Source organism: Macaca nemestrina, chromosome X, assembly GCF_043159975.1.
Source record: "Macaca nemestrina isolate mMacNem1 chromosome X, mMacNem.hap1, whole genome shotgun sequence".
Classification (NCBI taxonomy): Eukaryota; Metazoa; Chordata; class Mammalia; order Primates; family Cercopithecidae; genus Macaca; species Macaca nemestrina.
In genome coordinates this window covers 32551808-32573641 of record NC_092145.1, presented here as the reverse complement: position 1 = coordinate 32573641, position 21834 = coordinate 32551808, and the positions used below count along the sequence as shown (strand labels likewise).

The following is a 21834-nucleotide window of genomic DNA, read 5'->3' as shown; positions in this document are numbered from 1 at the left end:
TCCACTTAGACCAGCAGGAGAGGATATGAAAAGGAAAATAGCAGGTGTGGGGAGGATAAAACCCATGCCTTCTACAGTAACTGCAAAGTAAAAGTGAAAAACGTAAGAGATAAAGAGGATTCTTTTTCCTCATTGCAGGAGAAAGGGGCTAGGGAGAGGGGTCGATAGCCCAGGAGGTTCATCCGCAACATGTTATGGAAAAGGCCACCCGTCACTGAAATCTGGTCGGTACTGTAGGACTTCATATGTTCTTTGCTCGCCTTAGAGCAGAGGGGAAGAAGAGTCAGAAAGAATTGATAACCTCTGAGGTCATCACTCAGGGACCTAGGCTGCTAAGTCCAGAGGCAACACCAAGGGAGCAATGCAGCTAGGTACAGTTTTCTCCAACCTCAACTTTCAATCCCCACCCCCAGACCAGCTCATTCCCACACCTCCCTCCTCCTTGGTCAGTGAGCCTGAGCGTCCTTTTCATTAACCTTTTAGTTACTACCTCCACGCACATACTTTTTCCTACGCCCTCCAAAGAAGTCAGCCCCATACTGCCCATCACTGCCCAGCACCGCCCACCCCATGCCCCCGCAAGCCGGCCTCAGCACTAGTTTAAGGGGAGGGACACGCCTCCCAAAGCTGCGGGGATGGGGGTGGGGGTTGCTCACTCGCCCTCGGATCTCTGCTGTAAAAGCGGAGCGGCAGAGACCGGGCATGCGCAGCATCTTTGGGCGCATTGTGATGGGAACTGCTTCTCTGAGTCTCTACAAAGACTCTGGAGTAACCACTAATGGCCCTCCTAAGGCCCCCCTTCTTTAAGACAGACACACAAACACAGAGGCAATGCAGCTTTTTTTTTTTTTTTTTTTTTTTTGAAGGGTGGGAGGAAGTTGCAGCTTAAAAGGTTGATCCACGTTAGGAGTGGTATATTTCTATTGATCCCATCTTCCGTGTCGACAAATGCCAGCGCCTAGGCTTTGCAGTCCGGGGCTGCAGTTTGCAGTAGAGCTAAGCGGTGTGCGGCTTTAATTCCACGTCAGATCAACTTTGATCAATATCCCCCTACCGGCCCAATTGGAAGAGCCCAATTCACCGGCACTGAGCCTTTTCGCTCTTTCCTTCCCCCCCGCCCCCCCCCCCCGCTTTAGACCTACCATCTTTTGCGGGGGGGACGCGGGGAGAGTCTCAGATTGTCTTGATAATTTATTCTTTCATTCTCTTTCTTTTGCTTCTCTATTTTTGTTTTTCGGTGTTTTGCTTGTTTTGTTCTGTGTTTTAGGTTTTTATTCTCTCTCTCTCTCTCTCTCTCTCTCTCTCTCTCTCTCTCTCTTTCATCATAGGGAGAGGAATCGCTTTGGCAAACCCAGCTTGCAGCCAATGAACCCGCCTTCCAGATTGGTGTGAAGACAGAAGTGAGGTGGGGGGAAGGGAGGGGGTGTGAGAGATCCTGGGAGTGAGAGGGAGAGAGAGGGAGCAAGAAAGGAAGAGAGAGAGAGCGAGCGAGAGAGAGCGAATAAGAGAGAGAGTAAGAGAGAGAGAGAAGAAGAAGAGGAAGAAGAGGAGGCGGCGACAGCGGAGGAGGAGGAGGACTAGTGTGGGGTGGAAAGGAAGAGTGAGCGAGAGCAAGTTAAGGGGAGGGGGTGTAAGAGCCAACGAATTATTTTTCTTTTTCTATTATTATTTTGACGACTCCTGAGTTGCGCCCATGCTCTTGTCAGCTTCGTTTTAGGCGTAGCATGGCCAGGCAGAAGAAAATGGGGCAAAACGTGCTCCGGGCGGTCTTCTTTTTAGTCCTGGGGCTTTTGGGTCATTCTCACGGAGGATTCCCCAACACCATCAGCATAGGTAAGCGCAAGCGAGCCAGTCGGTCGGTCCAGGCTCTCCCTCACCCGAGACCACTGCCCTGGCAGGGCTTTCGCTGCGGTGGGTCCCTGTCTTGTATGGCCTGGGAACTGGGACTGGGGCCGGGGACCGGCAGAGATGGTGCGGGGCGGGGGGCGGGGCGGGGGGAATCTGAGCCTCAAAGAGGTGGCTGGTCTGAAGAACCTCTGGGACAAGAGAGGGGTCTCCTGGGGATAGTGGGGGTAAAATGCTAGGTTTTCCGAGCTGAGAGGAGCACCGGAGGCGAGCAGGAGGCTGGGATGCTGCAAGGGGGTGAAGAGTCGAGGTTTTTCAGCTCGCTGCTCTGGACTTTGCCATGGCGTGCGTGCAGCTCCTGGAAGTTGTCCCAGGGTGATGCCGACTGTCTGGCCGCGCCAGGGCGCATAACCCGGGCCCGGGGTGCTCAGTCCGGGGTCTCCGGCTGTCGGGAGACAGGCTGGTGCTGGGGGAGGTGGAGCCCACTTTGGATCTCCCAGACCCGGGCAGCAGCCAGCAGCCGGAGTCGGTGGTAGATGGGGTAGGAGGCGGAGGTGAGACAAGGGGGTTAGACAAGGAGCTGAGCGGTCAAGCAGCGAAGTCACGCAGACCACGAATTCATGAATTGCCGCTGTGTCTGTCTGCAGCCCGGCTCCTGGGCTCCTGGAGGGAGTTATCTTGGCTTCTGTCTGTATTTACAAGTCTAGAAGTTAGAATTTTTGCCATTACTGAACCAGCCCCCTGTATTGTCACGGGTGAGGGTGGCTATGGGGAACGGGTTGGGGTAGCAGGGGGAACAATATTGTTTTTCTTCCCAATCTTTCCCTTCACACAAGGAAAAGATGACCAGCTGTGCGGATGGGGAGGTGGGGTGGGGGGCGACTAGAAAAAAAAGAAGTCTTCCGCCTAAGAAAGAACCAAGTCTCACTCTTGGTTCCATCGTCCTAACCCAAAACAGCCCCCTCTTCTCCCTTCTCTCTAGCCTCTTCTTTTCAGTCTAGAAAATCCAGGTTTCTCTTGGCCAAAATCTGAGTTCACAAGTCTTGAAAGACACACAGGTTGAATATCAATCCTCAATCCCATATCCCAGTAGCATTGAGAGGTATCCGGTATCTATATTGTTCCCCAATTTCTAAATGGCCCTAGGGTGGGGGAACACAAGCCAAATCTCCGTTCCCTTTGCTTATAGGTGGACTTTTCATGAGAAACACAGTGCAGGAGCACAGCGCTTTCCGCTTTGCCGTGCAGTTATACAACACCAACCAGAACACCACCGAGAAGCCCTTCCATTTGAATTACCATGTAGATCACTTGGATTCCTCCAATAGTTTTTCTGTGACAAATGCTTGTAAGTAGATCTGCTTTTCCTCCCTTTGGGACGTTGGGGACCTCATTTGCATCTTTCTTGTGGCACTTAGGGTCTGTGTGTGTGCTGGGAGATGACTGCCTCAGTAGATATTTTAGGGGCTCTGATCCATCCGGTTTCATGCTGCATAAATCAACTCCAAAGGATACTGCTGAGGGGCTTAAGACAGTAGGAAAAACTCAAGACAGTGGGCAAAAGTCTGCTCCAAATAGTGTTTGATGCAAAAGTTTCATTTTCCTCCCTGCTAACCTAGTGTGTTCCTTCTCCAACTCTCTCTCTCTCTCTCTCTTTTTTTTTTTAACTGGGGAAAAAAAAGAAAGAAAAAAATAGCATGGTTGTTCAGAGAAATTTCTTCAGATGAGATTAAAAAAAGAATCAGCAGCTTCTTGATTGAGTCAATTCAGGATGTACATCACTTGACTGTTAAAGCTAGTGCCTGGCTGTAGGAACGAGCTGAATTTGACAATTGCCTAATGTGTAGGAAGCAAATATGAGAAATTCTGCAAACAAGTGACCTTGAGGGGCAGAACAGGCTGGGTTCCCTGGCCTCTTTCTGTCCTCAAATATTACCTTACTTACTGAGAGAGCTCTGATAGGAACTGATAAGACTACAAACTGATTGTAAGTGATGAATGCCTAGCGAACTGAGGGGAAGGGAGAAAATGGTGATCAGGTGATGATTTGGAAAACTAGTTCTGCCTCCCCTAGTGTTGCTCACCCCCATGATCGTTAAGGACAACACAGTTCTTAATTTAGAGCAAGGAGGGGGCAGGAGGAGAGGAGGCTTGGAGCAGGAAAACTGAATATGGAAAGAGAAGTAATTCAGCCCCAAAGCCGGTTCTGAAATCCTTAGCCGTACCCCGTGATTATTCCTCTGAAAAGGGGACATTTTGTAAAATACAACCAAAGGAACCTAAATGGCTAATAGCCTGTTGGACATATGGTTTTACTTGAATGGAATGTTTCGTGAGAAAGACTGAGAATTCTTCATGTAAGCTTATTTCACTAAAAGTTTTCACAACAATGAGGCTGAATATGGTATAAAATATGCTTTGCTTTTATGGCTGATGTAGTTTGGAATTTGGGTTTTTTTTCCTTTCTCTTCCAAGGGAGAAATGATGTTTATGTTTGGATGGGTGAAACTTTGTGTATGACTTTCTTTAAATCCTTCTGCCTCAAAGGATACATGGTTTCCAGAAACCATCGAAAGGGTCTCTCTCCAAGGGCACAGATTCCTTGGCTTTGAAGACTTGGGCCAAGGGGTTGGGGGGGTGATATACTCTGCAAGAAATATGACAGTTATCAGCTTTAAGAAAATTTTAGCTGAAGATACAGATCCTTATATGAACATGTTCTGAGATACTCCATATTTGACTTTCTTTGGCTTTCTGACATTGACAAAAATAGGAATTTATTAATTCCAGCTAAGTGTGAAAGTTACGAAATATCTGTCTATACTTTGCATCTTATTTTGGTAATCCCAGCCTGTCTCCACAGCATTTACAACACACATCTGACTCTTAATCCTGCAGCACTGTGATCTTGTCAAGAGGCTGAATCTCAAATGCAGCTTCCTAAATATCAATTAGAACAGATTTAAAACTAAATACATTAAACTACCAGGGTTTATTATCATTAATAACAAATAATATTTATTTCAACTCCCTTCAGTGTCTTTTCACTGATGAGAACTGGGATAAGAGAACCATTTGGTTTCTCAGAAATGATTGATTTCCAAGGTTTTTGGTCCTGTTCTTATGGTCAAACCAGATTGACACCCACCAGCCCTAGACTATCGGAACCCCACTCAAGAAGCAATCAGAAATGATTCTTGCCATGTGAAAATCTCAGGTTTAGGAAAAGGCAATAAGTCATCCATATTGGTATTGAGTTGCCTTATTGCCTTACCTCTCAGGGCAATAAGAGAACAACCATGGGAAAGGAAAAGAAATTGATGAAAATCCCTCACCGTAAATTCATAGCATTTCCACTTACAAGGCTGGGTTGTGGCTAGGGGCTTGAGAGTTTGGGAGAAGGAGTGTGGCTCACTGGGCAACAAGAAAAAAAACGAAAACGTGACCTTGCCCTTAGTTATATCAAATACACATGTATGCATGCACAGACATACGCAGGAAAAACAGCTAGAAAAACCAGTGTTGTGTATCTAGCTGCCTGTTGCTTTCTCTGAAGACAGAGGAGGAAAGCTGTCATCTTCTCTGGTCCCTGAAACAGACATCTCTGAATGTCACAATCATTGAATGGGGGCCAGAACTTAAAGCTGTCTCCAGGCAGCTGCTGCCTGGTAGCTTAGTATGAGAAAGATGACTCGTCTAACCATAGTCTTTGAATGCAGAAACCAATGATTTCAAGGGGCCAAAGAAGCCCTGGAGGTGTTTCTCATTTCTGCCCCTGGCTTTGATTGTTCTTTTTCTTGTGGAAGTGGAGATCAAATATTTCCAACTGGCATGAAATTCTAGTTCAGTGCTGGAGCCTGACAGGTGACCCCCAGGTTCCACTCCTCCAATTGATCGCCCTGATTGTGCAAAGAAAAATCTCTGTATCCTCTGGCCTGCCCTTCTCTGGAGACCTAGGGAGAATTCCAGAAAACCACAGATGAGTCTCAATCTGGCCAACCACCTCTCCTATCTGGTTCAATATGGAATGGGCTGCAAAAATTAAAGAAACTTTCCCTTATTCCTAGGCAAAATTCCTAGTTTCAACTTTCCTTAGCACTAGAATTGATCTCTTCTCATGATCTTTCCTGCACCCTCAATCCTGAGGCAGGCACACACTTTCTAGGGTGTAGGTGTGCAGGTAAACGAATATACAAAGAATAAACAAAGGGTAATTCCTTCATTTTTGTGTCCCTGTTCTCCGTTCTCCCTCCGCATTACCCACCCCTACAACCTCTGACAACCTATTTGAAAAGTTTCCTTGTGATGAATCCCAGGCATCAGTTATTTAAAGACTCTTCTTCATCAGAAACCAATTCTTTTGCACAACCCCCAAGAGGTTTGCTTAAGACAGACTCCAACTTTATTCCATGTCTTACAAGGCCAATAAGAGCCGCACTGGCTTTGAAAGGTGGTTAATTTGGGATCTCAGCTCAGAGATGGATTGAAGTTTATCTAAGAGACTCACCTGATTTGAAGCACATGTTCCCATTTCATGGGAATTTATAGAGTTTGCTGCCTTACTTTTTAACTTAGCTAGATAACCCCAGAACCAAGAATGGTGTGAATATTTTGACTTCAGGATATATACATTCATAGACACACAATCAGTATATATGAAAAGAGATGTATACACATGTAAGTTACATGTTTGTTCTTTAGAAAACAGATTTGATAGTCCTAAGGCTTTGGGGGCAGGGATATGGAAACACCAAGGGATTGATGTGTCCCATTGTGTGGCTTTGCTGTCCTGGTTCCTCAGGAAACGTCGCCGATTCCCTTGAAGTCCCCTCCTGTGTCTTGCTGCTGTGCACTTGTAGTGCACTCCACACTACACCGCCCCAGCCTCTGCAGTGTCAGCTCATTAGCACACAGATCTCATATTCCCTCTCCGCACTGTCATTGCAAAAATTGCTGTTGTACACCTTTACAGCCAACAAATGTGCTTGTGGATTACGCACTGTTTGCAAGAAGCAGGGAAAAGGCAAATGTAACCTTAAAGGTTATTCACCATGGAATTGTGCTCTAAATGCATTGGCTTAAATAAAAATCTGTTGATGGAGGCACAATGGTGATGGTGGGATTGAGAATAGGACTTAGGAGTGCAGGCTCTAATGGAGTCCCAAGTAAAATTCCTTTTGCTGGCTAAACCTAACCCATCAGATGCAAATTTTTATTCCATTAATTTTTTTCAAGCCATTTGAAATATATCTGCTGAGAACACACTCCTTTTATAACTGAGCGCGTTTCACTACCAAATATACTTAGCTGAGACAGGTTTCTTTCTCTTTCCTACAGAGTCACAATCTAATTATCTAATTATTCTAATTGCCAAAATCAATTTAACTATTTATGTCCATTTGGGAAGGAAATGTCTCCCTTGATCCTATTCTTTGCAGTTTGGTGGGTTTTGTTTTGTCTTGGTTTGACTTTGGTGTCTGTCCTTTCCATGTAAGATTTGGAAACCAGGTGAAGACTCCTGGGATCAAGATCAAGGCTCCTTCCTTTAAACAGATTTTGCCATACTACCCAACATTGACTGCTCTGGCTCCACTCCCTCCCTCACTCCCCCTCTTCCCTGCCTTTGTGCCTTTGCTGCTCTCCCTCTCTCCTCTGTCTGCTGGCCAGCCTTCAGTAAGCTTGCCGGCTTAGCTCACTTCTCAGCCCGTCTGGCTTAGCCCCCTAAAGCACAAAGACGTTGCCTTAGTGGTGCCAGTCAAAAATTTAAGTCATCTTTTTACAAGGTTTATTATGGTTTTTAAAATTTATTTTTCACAGGGCGGGGGAGGGAAGAAGCTGATGCTATTCATTTGGGCCATAAAAATAGATGGCAATCAGCAGGCTGTAAAGGTGAGCTTCCTGCAAAGTGTATTACCTCCCCGAGAAGGCAGCTTCCTATTGATCTACTAAATCAGAGGGGAGAGCAGCAAGAAGGATTTGAAGGAAAGGAATAAGGGGAATTATTTTGTTCCCCATCTACATTTACTGCAAAATGGGCCATGGTTTTTCTTCCTCTCTGCAATTTTAACTTTTTTCCCTAAAATGAAACTAGTTTTTCACATTTTCCTACTTCTGCCCCTACAGAGGTAATTTCCTTAATTCTGCATTTCCCTCCCTAGTCCCTAAGATTGAGTGATAATAGTGGAGGATCGATGAGCTTTTTGTTATGTTTTTGGCTCCTGATGTATTTTTAAATTTCATTGTTATGGGTAGTCAGAGGTGATTGGCTGGTTTCATTTTAACAGATTGAAAAATAAATGACGCTCCTGAGGCATCATTATTTGTCTTCCTTTGTGGATAAGAGATTTGTCATTTTTACACAGTTGGTTTAAGGATTAAATGATGGCATAGATTTTAAGAGAGGGTCAGAATTTTAGAAGATAGAATTCCATAACTTTGGGGGAGACTAATAAACATGCTTATCCAGATGATTTCCCTATCAACGTCTTAGATAGAGACTGCAAAACAAATTTGAAGGACCTTTCATAAAACCATCTATCTTCAATGAAGGTCAAGCAAATAATCTGTATACTTTACCTGCTCCATTAAAAAATCAAGTTTTGACTTTATTCCTTTGGCTTTGTTATTTTGAGTCTTATTAGATAAAATATCCACAGAAGGGTGCAATTAAAACCCCAGGTGGGGGTGATAGGTATTCTTTAGCAGCACTGTGGGAGTTGTGCAGACAAAAGGAATTCCCTCCAGCTTGGTAGTTGCTCAGAAACTGTCTGGGCTCCAGATACAGAGCTACAGATAGCCTCAACCTGTGTGGGATGAGCCTTGAGCTAAGGCAGCAGCCCCTAAAAAGGGTCAGTCCTTGCCAAAGGTTAACATGGACAGAAATTGTCTTCCCCATATTTCTACGTCTTCTATTGCCATTATTTTCTTCTCTTGCTCTATCCGTCCAGTTTGTCTCACTCCCTTTTGCTGGTCTCTAACTGCCTACTCACTGACCAGCCCCTGATTCTGGCATCCTATCCACACTAAACTTACCTAGGGACTATTTTCTACCCTAGACTTTTCCAGACCTAATTCCCAGACCTTCTCCTTCTCCACCAGAATATCTCTATTCTTGGTCCATCCTCCAAGGATGTAGAATGCAGTAGGGCCTGCACTCTACTTTGGGGGTGACAGCTTTATATCTAATATAGGTATATATTTCATACATATGAAAGTATCATATAAATGGTAAAGGGTTAATATATGTAACAGGGGGAGTATTTGCTTTAAATCTAGGGACTATGGGAAACATACTGCCTCAATTTCAAGGAAAGATACTTAAATAGGAGTGTTTCTGGGTATTATTCACAGAGTGACCGTCCACTCTACCCAAACTAAAGGTCAGCTGGCTTTGGTCATAGAAGACTTTTACAGGCCAAAGTACAAGTCTAACTGCACATAGTAGGTTGGGTGTAAGTACACCCGAGGCATAGGCAGGTTCAACTTCTTCATGTTGAATCTAAAAGCCTTTGGGGGTAATTTGGGAAGCTGCTAAAGTTCATAGGTATTTATTTTATTAAAGAGGCTGTTGTGGAGTCTGAACCTGCCTATGTGGGCACTGTCAGGAGATGCACTGGCACAGAAGGAAGGTTATAGGAGAGGATAAGGGTGGGAGAGAAGCTGTGTTTCCAGCTGTAAGTTTCCTTTCCCTGGGATGGTATGTGGAATGCCATATTTAAGAGGTAACATCTGTCTCACAGTCACTAAATGGTACCTCTGGAGGTATTTGGAAGCATAGTTAAGCAGTATCTCCTCCTCCCTCCATCCTTCCCTTACCTTGTCTCAAACATACACTCTGGCCTCCCTTCCAGTAGAAATAACCAGCATAGTCTCTTCTGGATTTCCAGTTGGTCATTGGTCACAGAAGTGTTTACATCCCATGCTCTATCTGGACTTCCCTGTTCCTCAGTTCCCAACTGTCACTGGCTTCTTAAGCAATTATCCTCAACACAACCATCATTTGATCTTATTTGGAGGGTGCAGGGGAACAAGGATAAGAATAAGGAGAGGAAACACAGCTGGTAATGATCCCTCAACCCTATGAGGCACAATTCAGTGTAGAACAGCACTTCTTAATTTTTCATGTGCACACCAATGACCTAGGAATCTTGCTAAAACAAAGATTCTGATTCACTAGGTCTGTGATGGTGCCCAAGAATTTGCATTTTTAGCAAGCTCCCAGGTGATGCCAATGCTTCTGGTCCTGGAACCACACTTTTAGTAAGAAGAGCCCAGAGCAAGGAGACTGTGATCATTAAAGGAAAAGGCTCTCGCAGACAAGCTCTTATCCATGTGTGTATCTTCTTGCCCTCCAAAGAAGGTTCTGCAAGAGACACATTTGGCTCATTCTTACTCAAGTATGTATCTGTCACATTCCCAACAAGCCCGTGTCTATTTCACCCAGGTCTGTAGATGGCATTACTAGATATCTGATGATAGCATTTAGAGTTGTTTTATTGTAGGGATGTGGAGTGGGGACTGAAAGGCAGGTTCAGAGAGGAAGTAGATCATGAGCTCGGGTGACAGTGTCTTGGCTTCTTGCCACACCCCAAAGTGCCCCTTTTAGAAACAACCTGCTCAAGAGAGCGAAGGTTGGCATGCAGTTCCAACTCCCTTTCCACTTTGCTTCTCTGGGTCAAGGCATGCCAGAAGGAGGCATGTAACATCTGCTCCTCAGCTGTCTGACTTCCCTTAAACAGGGTTAGAAACAAGAAGTACAACACAACCTGAATTCTCTCTGGTTCCCTAAGAGACTGAAAAATTTACTCCATTTTCAAGGCCTGTGCCAGGCACACATTGATGGGAGGGAAGGGAAGTAATGTCACTTTCTAGCAGACCTGAGTTGAGAACTGCTCCAGGGAAGTCATTAAAAACTTACCCAGTGTCATTTGAGTACCGCAAAATAGCAAAATTCCCTGGAAAAATTGCCCCCCAACAGTGTGCCATTAGTCTGAAATTCCACAAATTCGTTTATTTGTATTACTGCACTGAAAGCCTGTGCCAAAATGCAAGTGTGCTATCTGGAAGGGAATAAATTAAATCCTTATCAGTCATTAATACTTCAACCAGAATTCTCTGTTCAGATTACCACCTGTTACCTTGCAGGATCCTCCAAGGGGGCTTTCCAAGACAGATAAATGACCCAGAACAAGATACCTGCCCAAGGAAGTGAGGCACCAAATGGACTGTGGGCATTCAGAGGGGCGCTGGTAGACTCTTGAGGATAAGGAAGATTCCCTCAAATACACTTCACCTATTTTTCAACATTTGACCTTCTCCATGGATAAATTCTGGTACTTTATTCACTAAGATTTTAGTTATCTTTAACTATTTTAGTTGCCTTTGACTGAAGTCGTACCCTTCTGATGGTAGTGGGCCTGCTGCCTGTTCTGTGTGTGGTGTTTGCTGCAATAGGTGATTTCAGCTTCAGGATTTTCCACAGTTACTGTGGAAAATTTTCAGAGATAAAATCAGTTTGTGATGAGGGGTGGTGAGAATTTTTTTTAAGGTTTTAAAAATTGTTGTGATCAAAAATAATTCCCTCTCAATTATCCATGATTGGATGAACTACCTTGCCAATTACTCATTGCAACCAGGGCCCTCATCTTTGTAGCTCCCCAGAAGGGGGTCAAACCACAGGCGATAAATGAGATGGGAAGGGGTCAGGACCCAGCTCACAGAGGGGTAAGTTCATGGGTGTGGGTACAGGTCTTTGTGTAGGTGAACACCCTTGTACAATTAAGATCAGAAAGGCCATTAATGTCCAAAGTCAGTCAGAACCTGTTACACATTCTCAAATATCCTAGTATGTCATTGCAGTTTCCAAAGCTCCTTGTTCATTTAACAGTGTTTCTTGAATTGGGCCACTTGCTTCAGAATCACCAGAGATGCTTATTAAATATGAATTCCTGGGTCATACCCTAGATGTATTGAATCAGAAAATATCAAGATAAGCATTTTACCAAGGTCTATGGGCGATACTAAATGCATACTTTGTTTAGGAATCATAGGTTTAAAAAGCCCCAGAACTACAGAGATATACAGGTTCAGATTGGATATTTATTGAATACCCACTGAGCACCAGGTATTATGCCAGGCACTTTCACATATGTTACTTCTCTATGTAACTGAGGTGCTATTGGCCTATGCAAGCATTAGAGAATTTGGCTTTCAGGCTGGAAATCTAAGACTTGGAAGAACTAAGAGACTAACCTCAAGTCATAGTCTCTGAGGGAAATAAAACAAAATGCTCTTTGAGATGGTAAATAGAGACAAAGGAATTATTTTCATTTTGACAATGCTTCTTCCTTTCTTTGCTTATTAGCTAATGATTCGTCCTCAGACATGCTCTGAACTAGATGTCATGGCAAATGCCAACCCACTTATTAAAAATAAATTTATTACAATCAGTTCATATAGCAATCAATATGCCCTCTTCCCCATCCTTGCTATCAACAAATTTAAAACCAGAGCTAAAATAATAACAGTTACCATTTATTAAACCCGTACCACATGGAAGGCACTCTGCTAAGCATTTTACATGCTTTATCTCATGGAATCATCACAATATTGCTACAAGCGAGGAACTCTCATCCCCATTTTCTAAAAGAGGAATCATAGGTAGTTCAAAATGTATAAGCAACTAGCTCAAGGTCACACAACTAGCTAAGTAGTGGAGCCAGGATTCGACCTGAGATCTTCCTGTCTCTAGAGCCTGAATCAATTTCAACTTGGGTTGAAATTTCAAATGCATATAGGGGCTATGCTGACCACATAAATGTGGTAGGTAATTGGACCAGGTATGTTATAATAGGGAATGGTGGAGCCTATGGCAATCCAGAGAGTCCATGCTTCTGCCTGAAGACATTCAAATTCAATTTTCTTAAACCACTATGGGACAAACAAAGTGCCTGCAACAGGACCTAGAGGGACTGGGAGTGGAAAGTCCACGTTTCTGACCTCTGCACTATACTATACACCTCCTTTTAGCAGCTAGGTTACTGGTTGAGGGAAGTTCTATTAACTGGTAGTTATAACTACTGAGAACAGCAGAGAGAAAAGCTCTTCTCAGTAAAAACTCTATTTTGACTTTCTTCTTATAGTGTGCCATCAAAGTATCTCAATATGGTAGAATTTTTTCTCCTTTGTGGAAATACTTGTGGTCCCATGTACATATACTGTATATCTAGTAGCTTTTCATGACTGAGTGCCAGCTCGACTCTAACTAACCTTCCCCCAGGCAATGCAGAGGCCCTCAGCAAGGTCAGAATGCTGGCACAAGGTCATTAATAAGCGCTCAGCAGATCAGAAGAGGTGCATCACCATTGGCAGGGGGAGGGCTGTGCTTTGGGACAACTTCTTAGGTTCTAGAACATGCAAACCCCAGGCCCACAACTGGGAGGCCACTGGGTCAAGTAAGGCTATGTCAACAGTCACTCAAGGTAGGAACTTCCCATATACTCTAAGAGGCTCATCAACTTTAGACCAGGGTCTAAAATAGAGATGTAATAGTTGTCTGGAGTTGTAAACTAACCTAACCCAATCTGGTCATTCACAATCATTAGGTACTTTTTGTTGGATGTTCATAGCCTGCCATAGTTAAAGTGAGGCTATAGATCTTCTCCCCATTAACCTCACTACCAGCTATAACAGCAAGACTCAGACAATATTCTACTTCTCATTAAAATAATAGCAAATAGACATAAAATAATTGGATATCCTGTTCTGTAGACTCAGTCAAGTTCAGCTACCTTTGCTTCTAGGTGCTCCAACAGCACCTTGCATGAAGGTTTACTTGAGGTACACAAGACAACATTCTAGTAGCAGGATTCTGCTAACCAAAAGTCCCCATCAGTGGCTGTCCACAAGACAATTTACAAATTGAACCTACAGTACCATTTTCTCTAAGGGATAATATTATAGAGTTTATTAGATGCTTATATTTTCTTTATGCTAATTTGAGAACTCCTCTACCATATTTCTAGCCAGTCTACCTATGTCGAACACTATTAATTTCACCAACAAGAAGTTTAATGTTAATTAACAAAGCCTCTGGTGCTCATTGGAGATAAACTCCTAAGGTGATTATTAGAATCATTTCTTGATTAGAATTCTTTAAATGCTGAATAACTATTCCTTCTCTATGTATTTCCAAATGAGGGTAACTGACCACCCCTACGGTATAGATTAAGACTAAGTGACCCATATATACACTACACAATTTATGTTGAAGTCTTATGAAATAAACTATAGGTAACAGAACATTTGAGATACCATGTTTCCTATGGCCTTGGAAAACAATAAAAGTTGTAAGAGCAATAGGAGGGTGGTGGAATGAAAAATGAGACAGAACGTAGGAGATCTGGGTTCCAGTCTCAGCTCTGATATCCACTGCCTGGATGACCTTGGGTAAATCACACCTATCTCTGGCCCTAGTTTTTATCATTTGTAAACTAGGGAGGTTCTTCTGGATGATGTTTGTGACTTCCATCTTTGACATTCTATCGGCCGGGCGTCGTAGCTCATGCCTCTAATCCCAGCACTCTGGGAGACCAAGGTCGGAGGATCACCTGAGGTCAGGAATTCAAGATCAGTCTGGCCAACATTGTAAAACCCCATCTCTACTAAAAATACAAAACTTAGCCAGGCGTGGTGGTGTGTGCCTGTAGTCCCAGCTACTCAGGAGTCTGAGGCAGGAGAATCACTTGAACCCAGGAGACGGAGGTTGCAGTGAGCTGAGATTGTGCCACTGCACTCCAGACTGGGACACAGCGAGACTCCATCTCAAAAAAAAAAAAAAAAAGACATTCTGTCATTAATTTTTGTCCAATTCTTACCATCTCATTTCATTTCTTACTGAGAAAAGACCATCCAAAATGAAGCGCCTCAAATTCTATATCTAGAAATTCCTCTTCATATTCATCTACTCTCTGCCTTTATGAGAGCCTGTGATAAAAATTATTGAATCCTTGAAATAAATGGTTAGTATTTCAGCCAGTTGTGGCTTATCCTTGCACATCCCAACTCTTCCACTTACTAGCTGTGAGACCTTGGGCGAGTTACTTAACTTCATTGTACCGCAGATTCCCCAGTTATAAAGTGGTGATAATAATAGTTCTTACCTCATAGGATTGCTGAGAGTTTTAAATAAAATAATTCACAAATGTATGTAAAGCACTTAGATCAGTGCCAGGGCCATCAGTGAGCTTTCTTCATGGGCCCTGGAATCAAGAGCCCAAGAGAGGCCCTCCATACTGTTCATTCTCCTCTGGAGCAGGCACTGCCCTGGCACACAAATGGCACATACCTATTTCTAGCAGTTGATAATCCTTTTAGTCTCTTGCCATTCATATGATGAAAGCTCAACAGAGATGCATTTCTGGAACATCTCTGGGTCTAGGCAATTTTTCCACTAACTATCACAGCCTCTTGCAAGCATTCAGTATACTTTCTGCAAGAGCTACTAAATGCATTTTAATCTTGGCTCTCTTACTAGCCATATGACTGTGAGCAAATTACAGAACCTCTGTTAGCCTCAGTTCCGTCATCTGTTTAATGAGAATAAATATAATAGTAACTATATTATAATGTTGTTGTGAAGATTGGGATCATCCACATAAAATATTGACCATAATGTCTAACATATGCATTCAACATATAAACACAGAGTACCGAAGTGGTTGGTAAGGAATAGAATTAGTCAGAACCAAACTGTGGAAGATATTCTTCCCATCTGTAACTATCCCCAAAGCCCTTCAAACTAACCTATATGCCCTGTGAATCTGTAGCTGAAAAGAAGCTGAATGAGATCACCTTTGAATACCCACAATGCTGCCTTGGGCATAAGAGGTTTGCTTGGGGACAAAAAAAAAAGTGGAGAAAGAAATAATTTACTTGATACCTAAAAAAAAAAACCAGGGCACACATACCACTAAGCCTAATCATGCCACCACTAAGCGAAATTGTCCAGAAGGACACGATCCCTTCTGATATTTTTTTTTTCTCTAAACTGGATATGATTTGGGTAAAGCAGCATGGATAGTAATATGATAACCTTAGCACTTGCTGGCTCTAAGGAAAGAATAATCTTTCTTCAAATGTGACCTCTATTTTAATGTGTTTAAAGTGGGAGAGTGGGAGAGTGGGAGACTGGAAGAGTGGATCCCAGATCCTGGATCCTGATCCTGCACTCAGACTAGGAAAAATGTAGTTCCAACTGGGCTCTCCCAGCCATGAGTTTTCTGAGTTTTTTAAATTAAGGCTGATGTGTGAGTGGAAGTTAAGAATGTATAAGTTTGAGTGGATGTATTTTTTTCTTTTGATGGTGCTTGCCTAAATCAGATTGAAAATAGCAAAGGAAGGAGATATGGAAAAGATTAAAAGAGAAATTTTGCTAATGTGATTTTCCAGCATTGTAGTCTCTAGTCTCTTCAGAGCAAAGTTTAACTAGCTGATTCTATAAGCATAGATTTATGAGAAAGGATCCTGCTAAGGACCACCAGGCTTTTTATTCTTGAATTTTTTTTTTTTTTTTTTTTTTTTTTGCTCCCGTCTCTTCTTCTATATTCTGTATCTAACAGCATGCTGTATCCAGCAGGCCAAAACCTGGGTTATGACCAAAGGCAATTTTTAGCCACTTCATTTCCCAGTGTACCCATAATCCATGAGTATCATCTCCTCTTCTCATTTCCTATTCAAGCCTATCCCTATATTTTCATGTGGAATCACTGATCTTTTTTCAGATGAAGAAACTGAAGAGGAGGAACAGAGATGCTCAGTGATGAGCCCAAGGTTACGCAGCTAATTGATAACTGAGCTGAGGTTGTAATGCAGGTTTTCCAACTTTCGGCAGTTCTCTAAGATGTCTTCCCAACATAATCCTTATTCTCTTAGCTTTCACTGCTGCACAATGACATATATAAAAATGACAACACTGTCAGTTTTAAATAGATGGCAGAGAGGAAGAATAAATCCACAGCAAGTTAATTAGAAATACAGTAAAACATGAGTTTCAGGGGCCACAATTAATCGTATCTTCCATTTAGTGCTTCCAATGTTAACCTGTCATAATTTACCACCCTCTGATCTATAGTCAAAAATGAGCAAAACAAAGTCTTGAAGTCCTCTTATAGATCACAGACCGTTTGAGCTGGATCAAATCATTTTAATCTAATTACTTCATTTTGTGGATGAGGAAAATAAGAATAAGAAAGGAGAAGAGATTTGCCAAAGGTGATGCAGCTCACTAGTAGCAGAAGTAAGTTGAGAATCTAGACTAACAGATTCTCAGAGTGGGGTCTTTTCCACCATGTTTTGCAGCCTTATCAGCAGAAAACTGTACTAAAGTAACACCACAGGTTTATTACTTTACTACCTTCTGTTATCTCTTTTTCTCTAATTGTCTAATAAGAGAATTGTCTAATTCTCTTATTCTCTAGTAAGTCATATTACCCCTACCTGATTTTTTTAATGTGGAAAACATTTTTATGATTATAGAAGTTAAAATGTAAAATTAATTTCTGCTAATTGTCAACAAACAAAAAACTTCAAAAATATAGAGAAGGAAAATTACCCAGGTAAATTTAAAATCACCCAAAATTAAGTTTTAACATGTGTTCAGATTTGTATCCTGCCTTTTTACTTTATATTATATTGGAAGCATTTGTCCAGACTCTTTGAGTGTTCTTTAAAATTTTGATTTTTAATATTTGTGTTACTGTATCATAGTTATTTTATGACACATATGTACATACAAAACCATTACCCTACATAAATATATTTATATATCTTATATATATACATATAAGTCCTATTATATATGTAAGCCCATATATATATACACACACACACACACATACACACACACACACACACAACCATTATACAACTTTATGCATTGAGGTGGATTCCCAATTCACTAAGGCTTACAATTATACCTCAACTTCCTCTAATACCTACATTCTATCACAGATCTGAACACACAGTAATTATGTAATAAATATTTGCTGACTTTTAGCTGCTCTGGTCTTTTTTGGGATGATCATTATTCCTCCACCGGGTAGAGCAACCAAAGTGAGAACTTGACTTTCCATCCTCTTTAAAGCACATGTTATATAACTCAACAGGCAGTATAGCAATGGTGGTTATGATCAGAAGCCAGACTTTCTGAGTTCAAATCCTGGATCTATCTCTTTCTTGTTGTAGAGCCTTGGGTGAGGAGCTCAATCCCTCTAAACCTCAGTTTTTCTTTCTGACAAATGGAGGAAATGTTAGTATCCACTGTAGTAAAAATTAAAAAATAAAATATGTGGAAAGTGAACACTCAACAAATAGTAATTGCCATTATGTTACATTTGCCAAAGGGGAATAAAGCACCAGATGTGGAGTCAAAAAACTTGAGTTCTTGTTCCATCTTTGGTATTATCTAGCCCTATGGCCTTGCATGAGTTATTTTAGTAGTCCGTGTCTCAGTTTCTTCATCTACAAAATGGAGATAGCAATTATTGAGCTGTATAGCTTATAGGGATGTTATGAAGATCAAATGAGAGAATAAATGTGAAAGCCCTTTGAAAACTATGAAGTAAAGTATAATTGTTAAGTATATAAAGGTAGATGTAACATGATTGTTGTATGGTAGGACTGGAGATGCAAAGGGTGCCGGAGACTAGGCTGAATACAGTGAGCCTGGGAAGATATTTTTAAAATAAAATTCTTTGTATTGGAAATATAGACTGTTACAGACAGAAGGGACCTTAGCGATCATCTAGTCCATCATCTTAATGTTATATTTAAGAAAAAAGATTCAAAGAGGAGAGAGCTCAAAGTCACAAAGCCAGTCCAGAAATGAAACTAGAATTCATGTCTCTTGATTTCCCAAACACATTCCTAAAGCAATCACTGCAGATCCTTATTTGTTGACCTTCATCAGAAAAAAAAAAAGTAGTAACAACAACAACAAAAATACAGTTGTGGCATCCATGTTGGTAGTAACTGATTATTTGGGGTTTTATCACAAGGATAAGCCACATATAGCATAGCTTTGTTGTATTTTTACCAACTTCATTCCAGGTGAGGGAAAGTAAAGGTGCAGGAAGGTGATGGGTAGGGGGAGGATTCAGTCAGGGCAAATGACCTCAGACTTGGCCAGATTCCCAGGAGATTGCTGTCATCCCCAGCAATGACCACTGCAGCACATGGTCTTTCTTTGATTATTAATATCTATCTTTGCAGTCAGTCCTCAGTTATGTGTTTTTGGAAAACTTGGTATAGTAGATGACATTTTCAGTTGCTTAAAAATACAATTGCCAATTGTTTGATTCAAGTAAGTTGATTACAGTCAGAGGACTATTCATTTTATGCTGGCATGCATACAGCCCACGTCAGGCAAGGGCTGCATCACCGATGGCAGCTCAGATATCACTGCATTCCCTGAATTATATCCCGTCAGGTACTCAGTAAATATATGTGTAGGATACTTTCATCTTTACATTTTTTTAGCTGAGATGAGAGCACATAAACATTTCTATCTGACAACCTTTTCAACTTCAACAGCACAGAAGGTTATTTTTAAAAGAAACGAGAAAGGAGTTTTTCAATAGCAAGCTCCAAAGGTGACTAAAAATGCCATCCAACAAGGCAGACCATTAAGAAATGTAGTGTGAAATGTGTTAATACAATAAACTCAAATGTGGTCTCACTAGTCTTAGCTCCCCAGAATTTTGGCTGCCTTCCCCAGCTGCCACTGTGGCCTGGACAGTGTACATCAAGATTCACCCTCTTCCCTCAATCTTGAAGTGCCCCCTTTCCGCCTTTCAGCTGAAGGAGACCTATGGCCAGAAGCAGCTTGCCCTCACCTTGTCATCCCCACAGCTCCTGCTGAAAGGGACTATCTGCCTTGGCCAGGAAGCATCAGGGAAAACAATTGGACAGCTCTGCCACGCTGCAAAGATCATGGGCTGCTGCACCTAAAATGTTCACCAGGAGGGGCCCGCCAAAATTGGGCCTCTTGTGTCTGCAGTAAGTGCCCATAGTTTGAAATCAGCAAAGTGGAAGGAAAGGGGAAAGAATCTTGTTCACCAAGTCCTGTTATGCCACAAAAAAGATCTCCCCATTCTGGAAGCTTGAAAGGAACAAATTCCGGGCAAGTCAAAGTCAAGCCTACTTTACACAGTGGGAAGTAAACATATGGAATCCCCTAGCCCAGAGTTGGTGCCAGCTGAAAATATAAATACTGTCAGATAAGGTTCAATACATGTATGACTGTTAAGGCAATGATAGGTTATTAAAGGAAAAGAGGCTGTTTGGGGACATGTTAAATCTCTGAGCTCAAAATTAGTGAGGACAAGCAGATCCTCTGACAGCCTCAGTGAATGAGTCCTGAAGATATACATGATCTCAGAACTGTGACTGTGTTCTCCAATTAAGCTAGGAAAAAATAAAGATGTGGTATTTAGGGCTTCTTGGCTCAAACTGAGATGCTAAAATCTCTGGTTTGCTCAGAGTTAAATTCTTCAATACATATAAGGGAAGTAATGCGTTATGGCAAAAAAAAAAAAAAAAAAAAAAAAAAAAAAAAAAAAAACCTAGATTCCTCCCTTTGCCCTGCTGCTACTAACTAGCTAGGAGACTGTCCCTTATTTAGGCCTCACCTTTTCCCATTTGTAAAATAAGGGAATTAGATTAGGTGACTTCCAAGGTCCTTTCTAGCTTCAACTACGTTTAATTCAAATGATATTATGGGGTTCCCTTGAAGGGTTTGGAGCAGGGGAGATCCTGCATCTTTCCTTGCCCTCCCTTGCTCAGGAACTCAGAGTCTTCAAGATGTTTGAAAGATGCCCCTGATTCTACCAAGATGTTTCCTTCAAGTCTGGCCTCCACAGCAGACGTCCATGCTCTGAAATTTATATCTCATGGCCCATTCCCTGACTCCTCAAGCTCCCAATTGCCTTGTAAAGAGGTAGAACTGGTTAGATACAGGGGTTTGTTTTGTTCAGTGTGGTAGCAAGGTTGGAGAAAGTTTGGGCTCCAATATTAGAGGCAGCATTGTATGGGCTTTAAAGCTAGAGCTAGCCCGGGTTAGAATTCTGGTTCTGCCACTTCTGTGCTCATCTATAGAACTTGTCTCATCTATAGAATTACAGTGATAATACTGTCTTCCCTCTAGGGTGATTGTCAGGATTAAATGACAGAATTCGTATCAAATCCTCAGCATAATGCCTGTCATAAAGTAAATGCTGCCATCTTTTTCTGTTCTCCACTAAATAGATGTTGAGTTAAAAATTAAAACCAATAAATCAATAAATATTGAGCTAATAATCAAGGCTCAACTTTTAAGTTGTGGCGAATTATTTGGAGTCTCAGGGCCCCCATGTTTTGATAGCTATAATGGCATATTTACAATTTATCAGGGGCATTCTGGAAACTGCACAAGCCAATGAGAGAACTATTTCTGGTGGATAGCATTTAATTTTGCAATAACCCTGCAAATCACACTACTTAGACGAGTGCTACTTTGACCATCTCATGGAACCAGTGCAGCCTGTGGGGATCCTGCAGGGAGGCTGACAGAAAGGGAAGTTCCAAAAGGTGACCCCTTGATGTGGCTCATCCATTCATAGTGCTGAGCAATATTTTACCTTTCCTGTTCAAAGTGTTATAGGTGAACTGTAAGATGAGAATAAGATCACAAGTCAGCACTACCTCCTCCCTTCTTGAGTTCTCAACTGACTAAGCATCATGGAGAGAGAACAAAGAAAGAAGTTCAGCCTGGGTGTGTGAAGCTGTAAAGTTGCAGGTTGAGGCCAAACCTATTTTAGAGACAAAAGGAACTGCCCTCTGAAGATAAAATAAAAAGATGAAGCTGAGATGGGACAGGATCAAAGTTGACTAAATATCAAGAGAGGTTAATAAAGGAACATTAATTTATTCCTCAAATCCTATGTTCAGTTGTGT

The 21834-nt window shown here is 42.0% G+C and overlaps 1 protein-coding gene across 7 annotated transcripts in view; it reads left to right on the top strand.

Moving 5' to 3' along the window:
* The first annotated feature begins 1315 nt into the window (after positions 1-1315).
* LOC105468430 (glutamate ionotropic receptor AMPA type subunit 3) overlaps positions 1316-21834 on the top strand; it is a 322135-nt gene continuing 301616 nt past the window's right edge. For 2 of the 7 annotated variants that reach the window (XM_011718571.2, XM_011718572.2), the window contains exons 1-2: positions 1445-1833; positions 3035-3193. In XM_011718571.2, coding sequence (XP_011716873.1) covers positions 1725-1833; positions 3035-3193 — 268 coding nt within the window. In that variant the 5' untranslated portion in view covers positions 1445-1724. Of the gene's footprint in view, positions 1406-1429; positions 1834-3034; positions 3194-19752; positions 20441-21834 lie in introns of those variants that run through there. The other 5 variants (XM_011718569.3, XM_011718568.3, XM_011718573.2 and 2 more) reach the window with 5 other exon arrangements.